This window comes from Suncus etruscus, chromosome 1 (genome assembly GCF_024139225.1).
Source record: "Suncus etruscus isolate mSunEtr1 chromosome 1, mSunEtr1.pri.cur, whole genome shotgun sequence".
Lineage (NCBI taxonomy): Eukaryota > Metazoa > Chordata > Mammalia > Eulipotyphla > Soricidae > Suncus > Suncus etruscus.
The window spans coordinates 76,864,934-76,878,502 of NC_064848.1; the positions used below are offsets into that span (position 1 = coordinate 76,864,934).

Here is a 13,569-nt window from a genome sequence, read left to right on the forward strand (position 1 = left end):
CTGCCCCCCTAAGTAGTCTCCCAATCATCTCGGCTCTTTGAGCCATTGTGCTGCCAGCTCCCACACCAAGCCCCAGCTCCCAGGCAAGCATAATGTCAGTCTGCCACCAAGCTGCCCCCTCCACCAGCCTCCCAGCCCCAGCCCAATAGCAAACCTTGAGTCAGCGCCACCAGCCTCTGCACCTCTCCTCCTCTGCCTCCACTCTGCCCAGCTGGGAGAAACTCAGGCACCACCTGAATAAGAAACCCCAGAATCCTTACCGATGGTCAGCGTGTCACTTTCATGGTCGCTGCCCAGGCCAGCATCAGAACTGCTCTGAGAAACACTGTCCTCCTGATGGCAAAGAATGAGGTGAGAATGGGTCAGGGGCCAAGTGATGCACAGCCACCACCACCTTCCTTTGCCTGAGGAGGACTTGCAAGAGACCTCTATGAGGTGCAAACTGGAGCAAGAAGCTTGTCCTGAAGTTGAGGCATGCACCTGGCATCATGGATTTGGAGGCTGCTGCAGGGCACCCATGTGCTATGTGGGCTGTGGACTGCAGCTGTAAACAGAATCATGGGCTGCCAAAGAAAGCTAATTTGCTGACCCTTGACCATCATGGCCATAGACTTACATAGCTAGTTATTACTCTGTGTGTGTGTGTGTGTGTGTGTGTGTGTGAGAGAGAGAGAGAGAGAGAGAGAGAGAGAGAGAGAGGAGGGAGAAAGGGAGAAAGAGAGAAAGGGAGAAAGGGAGAGAGAGAATGTGTATTGGGTCACCCAGGATATTGTTAAAAGGGCTGTTTCTGATATACAAATACTATATTGTGCCATATGTCTATTACTTGAATGTTCTTGAGCGATCCTGAATCTATAGACAGCAATTGAGTACTGGTTAAAAGGTATATAAAGGAACAGGAGTTCTAGACTGAGATATAGATTTTTTAGATGCCACTAATTTCAGCAAAATAGTTTTAGCATGTCTTATGGTACAGAAGAAAATGTACCTGGTTATGATTATTTTCCTGCTGAGTATAACCTTGGATAAAACACCAAATTCACCTCCCTCATCTGAGATAATAATTACAGTACCACCTTACAGAGTTCCAATTTTTGAGACTTGATATTAATGCATGCATATACAGAGAGATATTGAAAGAATTTAGTGTTATTTTTTGTTACACCTGAAATCTGCTAGAATGAATGTCTAGCATAAAGTAAGAGTTCAATAATTAACTACTAATTTTGTGTCTGAATTAAATTAGATTTAAAGGTTATAACCAGAAATGAGGGTAGGGCTCGGGAGATTGCTCAAAGAGCTGGAACATATATCTGGCAAATATTAGAACTAGAGTTCAATTTCCCAAATTTTGGGAATTTTCCAGGGATCTTCTCTACCATTCATGGGCCTCCATAGGAAACAAGGCTTTCCAAATGATCTGATTGTGAAATGACCATAAAGCAGGGAAATGGTAGCCTCCAGTAGCAAAAGGGGACAGTGGTAGATAAGACATCACAGTCAAGAGTCCTGACTCGCTGCACCCAGCATGAACCTAGCACTGAGAAAACAACTCACCTTTTTCAAGTACGACACAGTACTGCTACTATTTCTGCAGGAGCTGAGGGAAGAATCCACATCTTTTTTGACCAAGGTCAAGTAGTAGCCTGTCCCCAACTGGTTCTTAAGAAACAAGGAGGAGCCCACACAGCACAGTTTCCCATGGGATATGATGGCAATCCGGTCCCCCAGGATGTCTGCTTCATCCATATGGTGGGTAGACAGAATGATGGTGCGATCTGCCAGTTACAAACATATGAAAGGGGAAGGGAAGGCCTGTTCAGTTCTCAATTATCTTAAGTCTTCCAGGAAGCAGGTCCACAATGTTATGTCAAGAAATGGGCAAGTTAAATGACTATCCCAGATTTCCTCAGACCATAAAGTGGTAGCCTCAATCTTGTCTGTTAATTTTCTTATGTATGTCTGGGACATACTTAGTGTGCTCAAGGCTTACTCATTATTCTATCTTTAGGGATCACTCCAGGCAGGGCTCAAAAGGCCAAAAGTTGATGACTTCTGTATCTCCCAGAAGGCTACTAATCATGCATCTCAGTCTTCTTTCCATTCCTTTACTCAACTCTTTTTCCCAGAAAAATTAAGTTAGTGCACCATGCTAAGGACAGAATAACCCAGTATCTGTTCTCCAAAACCTCAATCTATAGGGAACAGTTGCCAAACACCTCTCTTTCATCACCATTTCTCTTCTTTCAGGCCCTTAGGTGAAGCATAAGCTTTGCCTTGTATATCAGGCCTTTTGCTTCTAGACTACAAGTGAATAACTGTGAGTTCTGCATTTTCCCAAGAACCAACACTATTGTTCTAACAATTGCCATGAGACTCAGCTAGCCTTCACAAGAGCCTTTCAGTCCCCAGGGCTATAATCTAGAATTAACACATAGAAGTTACCTTGCCGTAACTTAAGCAACAGCTCCCATATCCCCCTACGGGAGTAAGGGTCCACACCAGCTGTGGGTTCATCCAGAATGACAACTTTGGACCCTCCCACAAAGGCCAAAGCAACAGACAGTTTCCTCTGCATTCCACCTACAAGAAAGAAAGTATGCCAAGGTTAGAGGATGAAATATTTCCCTCCAGAGACTCAAGGCAAAAGTGGTAAGAAATATCAGTCAAAGAAATATGTCACATTTCAGATGCACTCATTCCAGAGGTAAGTGTGTGTGTGTGTTGTTGTGTGTGTGTGTGTTATTGTTGTGTGTGTGTGTGTGTGTGTGTGTGTGATGAGGAAGAGTGGGGACATCTCTGTGTGTGTTGTTGTTGTTGTGTGTGTGTGTGTGTGTGTGTGTGTGTGTGTGTGTGTGTGTGTGTGTGTGTGTGTGTGTGTGTGTGTGTGTGTGTGTGTGATGAGGGAGAGTGGGGACATCTCTGGGCCTTACCTGACAACTGGCTTGTTTTGCTTTTCAGTTTGCTGAGGGGCAAACCCACATCCAGGAGCATCTGTTTCATCTCTGCTTTCACCTGATTCTCTGAGAGTCCTTTTAGGCGGGCATAGAACCAGATATGCTCCTCAACAGTCAGCCTAAAAACAAGGGAACATCAACTCTAGGTCAGGTCTTCTGAGACCTTATACAGTCTCCCAAAGTACCTCGCCACTTAACTTATATCAGAAGAGAGTAAACACCTTTTTCCCTCCCTTTAAAAGGAACTTCATCAACTTAGGAAAATATCACAACCAGGAACGACTCCAGGTAAAAACATAGCAACCACATAATTTTCTCAGAAAGTCATAGCTGATATGTGATGGGCACTTTTAGCCTATTCCTGGCAGGCTTCAGTATATGAGGCATCAAGTTGATCCAACTTTTTAAGCTGCAGGTCCTACAAGGGCCCATTCTGTCACCTATCTACCAGCGAAGCTGGTGAGATGGCGGGGCCTGAGATATAGCACAGATGTAGGACATTTTCCTTGCATATGGCTGATCCACGGTGGACCTGGATTCGATTTCTGTCATTCCATATGGTCCCCCGAGCCTGCCATGAGTGATTTCTGAGAAGAGCCAGGAGTCACCCCTGAGCACTGTGGGGTGTGGCCCAAACCCCCCCCAAAAAAAAAACAAACAAGCAAACAAACAAAAAAGCTGGTGAGGTGGTAACCTGGACCTATAAGATTGAGGATTACTATAGGATTTGGAGATAAGGGCAAGGGGGCATATGAAAACCAGGAGCTCAAACTGTTCACTTGCAGTACAAGGAAATGAGGGTACAGAAAGGAAGAGTTCTTTTCAAAATCTCAAAGTTCAAATCTTTCTCAGATTCACTGCAAAATGTTCCTGGGGGCCCTACTTACCACTGAGGCAAACACCTTGAACAGTTGTAGCCTTGAGTACATAGGACCCTGCTTCAGGTATCTGGTTTGGGTATGTAAGAGGATGTGGTGGAAAAGAGAAGCTGTGCTTATATTCTCTCTAGAGTGACAATACCGAAGTGCCCTATTTCCCAAGCTCAACCAGACCAGTTAGACTGAGGTCACATCCCCAAATTGACCTTCTATTTGTTCTTAAATCAAAGGACATTCAGGTCTTCAAATGTACAAGCAGGTGAGCCCTGCCATTCCCATAAAATCATATATTTAAGTCTTATAAACAGCACACACAGGAGGGCTATCCCAAACTCACAAGTCAAATAGCACACACAGGAGGGCTATCCCAAACTCACATGTCAAACAGCACATTGTGTTGGGGACAGACACCCAGGTTCTGCCGAATGATGTTCATCTCTGAGCGAATGTCCTTCCCCAGGATGTAGGCAGTGCCCGAGGTGGGTGGAAACAACCCAGTCAGGATTGACCTGAAAAGGAGTGTTTAAGAAAACAAGAGTCAATCTTCATCTCTCCTTCACACCACATAACACAGAGGCAGAGGCTTTAATAGCACTGAACTGAATCAAGATTTCAAGTTGCAATGCAATGGGAAGGATATTTTCAAACATATATTATACATGTCTCAAATTCTATCAAGTAGAATAAAATGGACTAACTTGAACAACTTATTCTCAAAAAAAATTATTTTTGTGAGTTACATAGGAGTTTTGTGAAGTTTTAAATTGCTAATGTAAAGTTCATAAATATTGACTTTGCATTTAAAACTAAAGGATGGAGAATGGAGCCCGAGAGATAGCATGGAGATAAGGTGTTTGCCTTGCATGCAGAAGGACAGCGGTTCAAATCCTGGCATCCCATATATGGTCCCCTGAGCCTGCCTGGAATGATTTCTGAGCGAAGAGCCAGGAGTAACCCCTGTGCGCTGCTAGGTGTGACCCAAAAACCAAAATAAATAAATAAATAAATAAATAAATAAATAAATAAATAAATAAATAAATAAATAAAAGGATGGAGGAAAAAGTATAAAAGGACATGACTTCCAAATATACATCTTATGCAGTCATTGGTGGAGGTGGGAGGTGGTGTCCATAGTGAAAGCCACTAAGGTTAATTAAGTTACTGTGGCCAAACTTTCTTTAGAAATTAGTCATCTGAATGGTATTTGTGGGTTTTTATAGAGCAATCTAAGATTCAGGGTCTGACTGCTCTGTACATCTGCTGAGAGACGGAACCCTAGAAATTGCTACCTCCCTCTAATAGAACTAGAATAGATATAGTTTTTCCTTCTACATTCATGCTTCATGCTCTGCCTAAACTAGCTCCAAAGAAAATCCTTGTTCAGAGCTGTCCTAGTCTGAGGTTCCAAGATCACTGTAGAACTCTAAAACTTAAATGGGAAAAGACGTTGAAAGACACCAGCCTGTTTTGAACTAAAGAAATAAAACCTATTAGCTAAAGAAATAAAACCAAATTTGTACTTGGGATTAAACAGCATACTTCTGATCCATGTTTTTGTTTTCATGAGGGGCTACCAAGGCCATGCCCAACAGATCATGTGTGTGTGCTGGGGGTCAAAAACAGAGCTTCATTAATGCCATATGTTTGCTCTCTCACTCAAGCAATATCTCCTCAGTACTTAGATCATGTTTCTATGCTCATCATGTAACTAAAGTACAAAAACTCCCTGGGAGTGGTTATAAAGGAGTGACACTCTCTACTTACATGGTTGTAGTCTTTCCGGCTCCATTGTGTCCTAAAAAGGAGGTGATCTGTCCCTCATAAAAGTTCAGGGCCAGACCATCCACAGCCACCTTCATGCCATCCCGATAAACCTTGATCAGATTCTGAATGGATACACCCAGCTTCAGGTGTGTAGGCTCTTCCTCCATGCAAACTACAAAAGGAGAACAGAGAGAAGACAAGAATGAACTCACAGCAAAATTTGGCAAGTGGAATGTCAAAACAGAAAGCTGTGCCTGTTCTTTTAAAATTGTCCCCACTTTGTGGTCACTTCTGGTTTCTTGGGAAGCTAGGCTATGAACATTTCTTTCATTAGGGTGTAGCTAAGCAACATAGTTGCTTAAAGGAAGTCAACAATGAAGGATCATTCATGGTAGACTGGGAGTGAGGGGATAATTGGGAAGAAATTAAAACAGGATATTAATAGTTGATTAAGTAGCATATCTTTAAGAAAAAGTCATATAACTGTTGTAAAACTGATACTCATCACTCAGATGGCTCTACTGCTCACAGACCATTTTCCTTCCAAGAACCTAAGAAAACAGCCCAAAAACTTGTCAGAAATGGGCATCTCTACCAGTAGTTAATTCAGGAGGAAACTCAGACTGAGAGTAATAAAGGGGACCACCACTAAGAAGCACATGGCTGAGCTCTGGCTATCACCCAATAATGCCTCCATAAGTGCCAGCAGCTTCCACCATAAGCAGGCCATGAGGTGATAATACCACAAGCAAGATGGCCCTCGTCTCTTTCTTCAAACTGTAGAACAGCATAAAATATTCATATACATATATATGTATATATATGTATATACATATATATATATGTCCATGCACACTCATGAGAGCAGGAAGAGGTGAAGGTATGTCAAATAAAGACCCTTCCCTTCCTAGAATCCAAGAAAACAAAATAAATGCCCTTCAGTAAAGAAAATATCCCTCAGTGATGCCCAATTACTGAGCAGCATTGGACATAACAGCATGTGACTATTCGTAACAGGAATCACTTGTGATTTCTCAGTGTTTGGACACTTTCAAAGAGCAAGAGTCACCTCTTCAACCTATTGGCATTCACAACACTTACTTTCCACTACTCCCTTCTGGCTGTATCCAGGGGGGCTCTTCTCATCATATTCCTCTCCAAACCAGTAAGACTTGGTGAAAGGAAAATACCAGGGCCTGGGCATTCCAAACTGGCCTGAAAGCAAATCAAGCATAGATGTGAGTCAAGTGAGACAACATCCCAGTATTCCCCAGGTTTCCAAGCCAGAGCACTCCCTCCTTGACATAGCCTCTAGAGATGGAAATGATTGGAATGAGGAGGGGCAAAGAGACTATGCACAGTTGCTGGATTTTCTAAGTATAACACATCTTTGCACTTTTTGGAATCCACCAATTACACCAAGACAGGCACCATGGCTCTCTTAGAGAAGAAGAGATAGAAGTAGTCGACCAAAGTTCATACAGGCAGAATCCTGAATCCAGATCTGTATGACCCAAGTCTCATCACTACTACAGTAAGTTCAGGTAAGAGTAATAAATATTTCATGTATATTCCACTGAAGGAAAATTGGAAGACTAATCAGAAAGTGTTAAATCTCAGACTCTCGGAATTTGATCTCCAAGAAAATGTATCAAAGGTCAGGAAGATTTATTAAGGGAAGTATCAAAATGAATCTCCATGAATCTTGATTTGATTAAATCACAGGCAAGAACTTAGAGCCAATGGAACTGATTTTATATATAAACAGAATCTATGCAGCACTGGGCTAACTGATCCAGTACAACCCAAGTGGGTTCAACTCTAAACACTAACACTTTATGGAACTAGGACCCAGGAAAGTGACTCTGAGTTCTCTCGCTGGCGAAATGAATGATAACATAACTCACTTCAAGTAATCTTAGGAAAACTAATGGCACCAAACTATCAAAAACTGTTTGTACAGTGCTTGGCAAATGGAAATCACAAAATGAGAATTATATCAATACAGAGTTGTCTTTTGACCATCAATTGTTTCTCCTTGGATCTATTTGTTTTCCATGGGCCTAAAGGCCTAGACATTTCTGGGGATTCCCCCTAGTCCCGAAAACATTTCAGCACCATAAGAGGAAAGAGCTGCCATTTCCATAAATGATGCACATGGAAACTTAATGTACCTGGAAAGACAGCCTCGATGTACCAAGTCAGCACCCCATAGAGGAAGGTGTCAAATAGCATCATGGTGAGCGAGGTGGTGAGGCTGAAGCCATCTTCCTCCAGAGGGCTCTCAAAGAGGTTGTCCCACTGCACTCCAATGCCCTGCTCCTCAAGAAGGGCAAAGTACTCGCAGCCAAACCCGAAAGCCACAGGGGACAGCAAGCTCTGTGAGAAATAGGCAAAAGTCGTTTATCCAACTCCTTGTCACTCTCATTTTTCTATCACTTCCAATGTAAATTTCACCTGGAGAAATTCTAATTTGCAAAATGGATCAATTATAAGATATGGAAGTGTTCGCCTACAGAGTCCCTGGAGGGGACTGGGCTCCAGGCAGCACAGAAAATGATTCTATTTATAACTGCTCATTTCAGAAATGCATGTATGATGAAAGGAAAAACTTTTAGTGTTATACTTCCAAAGAAACCCCAAGGACTCATAAACTCGCATTCCTCACCTCACACACTCTCTTTCACACACACACACACACACACACACACACACACACACACACACACATACACGGAAGTTTAATACTCATAAGTTTCATCAAGGTTTTCTCAAGCTTCTCACTTGGATGCTGATGGCTCAGAGTCAGAGGATGCTAATGTCAAAAATATTCACACTGAGGCACCTGAAACCTCTTGCAAGTGTCTCAGAAGACAGCACACCTGGCATATACTGAAGCTGGCACTCCTACAAAGGCTTCTTCTTTGTGCCAAGCATCAGAGGACATAAATCAGGGACTTGGAGAAGAAAAAAGAATACTCCATCTCTGATCAGTTCACAAAAATATTACTCCATGTAAACCTTACACTCAACAAGAGGAATACAAGAGTTACAAATATACCATCTGACCTCAGACTCTTATCTTTGTGTAACCTGTGTTTTATTGTGCCCATGACCCAACAGAGCTATAAAATCAACTGTGGAGACGATCTGGAAGGTCTAAATGCACAGCTCCAGGGCCATCTGTTCTCACAAGGCCATCTCCAGACACTAAAGATAAACAGAGTAAAATAAAATTCCTGCCTTGAAGGAGTCTAGAACCCAGTAAAGAACCCCTGAGGTGTCTGTGCTTCACTTAGCCTACAGAGAAGAGGGGAGGCATCCAGATAGCTGACAGTAGCCCTTTCCCAGTGCCCAGAGCTACCTACCGCAAAGATTTTGAGCACGAAGCCCACTTGTTCTTGCCATGCCGAGCACAGGACGTAGGGCAGGTACATTGTGAAGTAAATGATGCCCCCACATGCAGCCGACAGGTTGGTTCTGGAGAAGAAGGTGCTGATGAAGAAGCACTGCATGATGGTCACCACAGCAAACACAAGCAGGAAGATGAACACCACACTGGGGTCACTGTAGGGCAGCAGGTTCCCAAACTGAGAAAGAAGTAATCCATTATCCATGCTATCTCAATCAACAAGCGATTTCTTGCATGCTCTGTTAGGAAGAGGTTTTCATCCTCATCTTAGGGATAATTGAGAGAAAGCATGCAGCTCATTCCTTGGAGGAAGAAATCCAAGTCAAGACCAGGGGTGTGACTATCCCAATGTCAACCATTAGAGTATCAAGGAGTCAAGAAAATAATGTGTCCAGGCCAGAATGACAGTACAGGGGTAGCATGCATGCCTTGCATATGGCTGACCTGAGTTTGATCCCTGACCCTCCCCAATATGGTCTTCCAAGCCCTGAAAGGAATAACTTCTAAGTGCAGAGCCAGAAGTAAGCCCTGAGCACAAGCAGATGTGACCCCATCCCTAGGAATAGAAAAGAACAATGTCCAAGATAATTATTCATCATGGTTCACTTTTGATCTTGTTTCTCCAAGGAAAAATTTTATCCAGTTTCTCCTTTGAAGGACTAAGGATCATAGTGCAAAGAGCTGAAATAATAGCCTTTTATATCGCTTTTTTTTATCCCAAAGTTAATGAAGCTCAGGAAATATTAATGTCCTCCATACAGCCTGCCATAGATTCAGCAGTTGCACAATTATCAAGACCATTGAGGACCTCACAAGTAGCTCTGTACTCAGTTTACTCCAGTACTGTATCAGGATAATCCAACATGCATTAAGCTACTGTAGTATGGAATCGGATTGGTTTTACTGTCAGACAACCTCAAAGAAGTCTTTAAGTTTCACTGTATGTTTAATGGCTACTTAGTGAGGATATGATATGACTGTATATGTCATTTACTTTAAATTGTTCATGATAATCAGTCACTGCACATCTCTAATTAGCAGCAGCAAATTAAATTTTACTTACTGCCCTTTGCACACACATCCCTCACCACCACCCCTTCTATTCACTAAAAACTTTCTTTTTTGCATGCCACATCCTTAAGTAAGTGTAAAGAGAGGAACTAGCATAAAAAAACCTAGGAATGTTTAAGTTCCACACAGATCCACACTGTCCCAAAATCCCTCCAAGCTCAGACCTACTGTGTCCAGCTAAGGGCAGGTAGATATCAATTCTTCTGGATTTCCCATAACCTCACAGAGCCACCTGGCTCTGAGCCACACACCTCAATGAGTGAAAGGTCTGGAATATCAGGGAGGGAGGTTTGGGGCTACCTAAAGGGCTGGAACTATCAGCTCACTGAGGGACAGCTCTAACAAGCTATCTTGCCTACACTGCACCCCTGGCATTTGTTGGTCCTGTAGGGAAATAAACTTTCTTTGGCCCAGTCCTACAACCTCCTCCCATCATTCCTACAGGTGGTGACCCTGAAAAAAATGCCAAATTCTTTTTCATCTTCTGGTCCTAGAGAACCCTAGCCCACAACAACACATATTATTCTGAAGATAGCTTCTAAAAATTCTAGCAAAGGGTCAGAAAAGTAGTACAGTGGGCAGGGTGCTTTCCTTGTACATGATCAATCCAAGGTTGATCACCAGCATCCTATATGGGCCCCAGTGTACCACCAGGAATGATTCCTGAATGCAGAGCCAGGAGTAACTCCTAGCTACTTTTTGATGTGGTTTAAAAAATAAAGGAAAAATATTCTAGCAGAGAAATGAACTTTTTAGGACTAAAGCGATAATTCATAGTAGGGCATTTGCCTTGTACTCATCTGATCCAGGTTCAAACTCCAGAACCCCATATGACTCCTGAGCTCCTCCAGGAGTAATCAATTAATATAGAGCCAGGAGTAAGCCCTGACCAATGCTGAGTATGGCCCAAAATTTCCAGAACAAAATTCTGCAGAATTACCCTTCATAAACCAAAAGAAATAAATCATTCTCAGATTTTGCCATGAGCCATTACCAGACAGCTATGTAGCTACAGATGTGTTTCCCTGAAGCCTGCACCTAGGTATCTATCTAGTCCTTAGTATCTAGCCAACTGGTCTGACTCTAGCAAAGTAGAGTCTCTCTGGATCGCCCCTTCTATGACTATAAAATGAGGAGCTCGCAGGAGATGACACATAGGATTCCTTCCCTTCTAGAATCTTATTTCTTCTCACACATCCTGTGTGGGACTGTCTCAAGTTTTTCTGGCTGGGAGGAGCAGACAAAGAGCCTTACTTTCAAGATGATGATCAATAAGCAGGCGCTCAGAAGCAGGGGGATGAGGCTGGTGATGAACCAACTAAACCATAGGGTGCCATTGTTCAGGCCCATGATGCGCATGGTCTCCTTCAGCCGCATCTCTTTCTCATAGACAATGCCCTTGATGATCACAGCCACAGAGTAAATCCAGGCCAGGGTCATGAAGAGGGGCATTGACCGGCTCACCACCCTCAGGAAGCTGCAAGACCCCAAGAAGGGTGGTGGGGGAGAGAGAAAGACAAATATGAGCCCCCTTCACAAGGGGATGTACTTTTTATGACTGAAACCTAACTACACACATGTTCATAACTGTGGTGCTTAAATAAAGATATCAAAAAAAAAGGACAACAAATTATAGAATTAGGAACATAGACAAAATTAAGCACTATAAAGCATAATATCATAACAATATATGATAAAATAGATTACATATGTAATAATATTTTATATACTATCAAACTAATATATAATATTAGCACTAGCATATAATATTTTAATTATAATATATAATATATATTGTATAATAGATCATAGTATAGAGTATATATTATAGATTATCGTTATATTCAATTATAATACAGTATTACATTATAACATATTATATATATAAGACTGAATAAAGTCATATGTTATAATCAGGCAAAGGCTCTTAATACCACTGATTTTCGATAAACCAAGTCAGGAAACATCCCAAGGTATCTCCTTGGGATATATCCCAGGGGGGCTGGAGAGATGGCATGGAGGTAAGGCATTTGCCTTGCATCCAGAAGGATGGTGGTTCAAATCCCAGCATCCCATATGATCCCCCGAGCCTGCCAGGAGCAATTTCTGAGTGTAGAACCAGGAGTAACCCCTGAGCACTGCCGGGTGTGGGGGCCCCCCCCCCAAAAGAGGGATATATCCTAGGGTATATGTTTCTTTAGGAGGGCCTCTTGGAAAGCCCTCCTTGAAAAATTCTGGCTAATTTTTCTAAAGAGGAGAAAAATAATATAATTCTGAATGACCTGAAAAAGCAAAGTGAACAGGAAAAGAATCAGTTGTTCAGTGTCAAACAAGAGAGCAAATACCAAGAGAGTATCTGATCTCTAATTTCAGCATGCACACATAGCACAGCAGAGAATTAGAGCTTTTTGAAAGTTTGACAGACTAAATAATTCAAATGGCTACAGTAACTACACCTCCATTCTTTCTGTCTTACAAAGAATCATTAGAGCCAAAGGGATAACCTCCATAATAAAAACTAGAGTGTGATTACTAAATGCTAATGGTTATCAAAATGTATAAGACTAAGAAGTTGTGTTCAATTTTATCTGTATTGCTGCAAAAGTAATGCCAGGTTTCACTGGACTAAAATCCTGTTTTCATAACTTGTACTATGTATATTATATGTGCACTATTTGACCAGAAAGATAGAGTATAAAAAATATACTTGCTACTGGTCATGCTCTACAGAGGAGGGAGGACTACCACGTGTACACATGTGTGTCTATCTTTGATATGGTTAAAACTGTCAACTGCCTGCATCTGACTTATTTCCAAAAATCTACATAGAATATCCAAAGCAATATTTGAACAAAATCTCCCATATATAAAATAAAATAAAAGCACACCATCTAATGCCCCAGTGATTCTGTATATTCATCACACATGATTAACCGGTTAAATAAAGTTGGTGGCTTACTATAAACTTACATATCATCAACATAGCAAGGGTAAGGCATCTGCTGCAGATAGACTCCTGTTTTCTTCTCAGTGCCAGTGACAACCCTGATGATTGCCTGTTCCACTATATCCTGCAAGTATGCAAAGCCGCCCCAGACATACCGCATATCTTCAAAGGGGTCAGCTCGAGGACCAGGGTCCCAGTACCTAAATCAAAATCACAGATGTTCAAACATTTGAAAAATTCAAATCACTCACAATCCCAGTTATTACATAGCCACTATTTTACATTTTTATATTACTTTATGTTATACACACATACACACAGCATATAATAGTATCCAGGGCTTATTCTTGGCTCTGCACTCAGGTTTTATTCCCTGGTGGGGGTCAGATGTCAGGAATTAAATCCAGGTCAACTGCTTGCAAGACAAGAGCCCTATCCACTAGTACTACCACTCTGGTCCTCATGTATATTTTTTTATATAGCTAAAACCAGAATGAGCATATCACTAATCAGTTTGGTTTTATCCTCTTCATAAGCTAT

At 41.9% G+C, this 13,569-nt stretch overlaps 1 protein-coding gene across 1 annotated transcript in view; it reads right to left on the bottom strand.

Moving 5' to 3' along the window:
• ABCA1 (ATP binding cassette subfamily A member 1) overlaps positions 1 to 13,569 on the bottom strand; it is a 126,453-nt gene that overhangs the window by 33,846 nt on the left and 79,038 nt on the right. The window contains exons 13-23 of the mRNA XM_049770919.1: positions 13,053 to 13,229; positions 11,337 to 11,559; positions 8,968 to 9,189; positions 7,774 to 7,978; positions 6,701 to 6,814; positions 5,600 to 5,771; positions 4,213 to 4,344; positions 2,934 to 3,076; positions 2,446 to 2,583; positions 1,558 to 1,778; positions 261 to 333 (exon numbers count right to left, since the gene is read on the bottom strand). Coding sequence (XP_049626876.1) covers positions 261 to 333; positions 1,558 to 1,778; positions 2,446 to 2,583; positions 2,934 to 3,076; positions 4,213 to 4,344; positions 5,600 to 5,771; positions 6,701 to 6,814; positions 7,774 to 7,978; positions 8,968 to 9,189; positions 11,337 to 11,559; positions 13,053 to 13,229 — 1,820 coding nt within the window. The remainder of the gene's footprint in view (positions 1 to 260; positions 334 to 1,557; positions 1,779 to 2,445; positions 2,584 to 2,933; positions 3,077 to 4,212; positions 4,345 to 5,599; positions 5,772 to 6,700; positions 6,815 to 7,773; positions 7,979 to 8,967; positions 9,190 to 11,336; positions 11,560 to 13,052; positions 13,230 to 13,569) is intronic.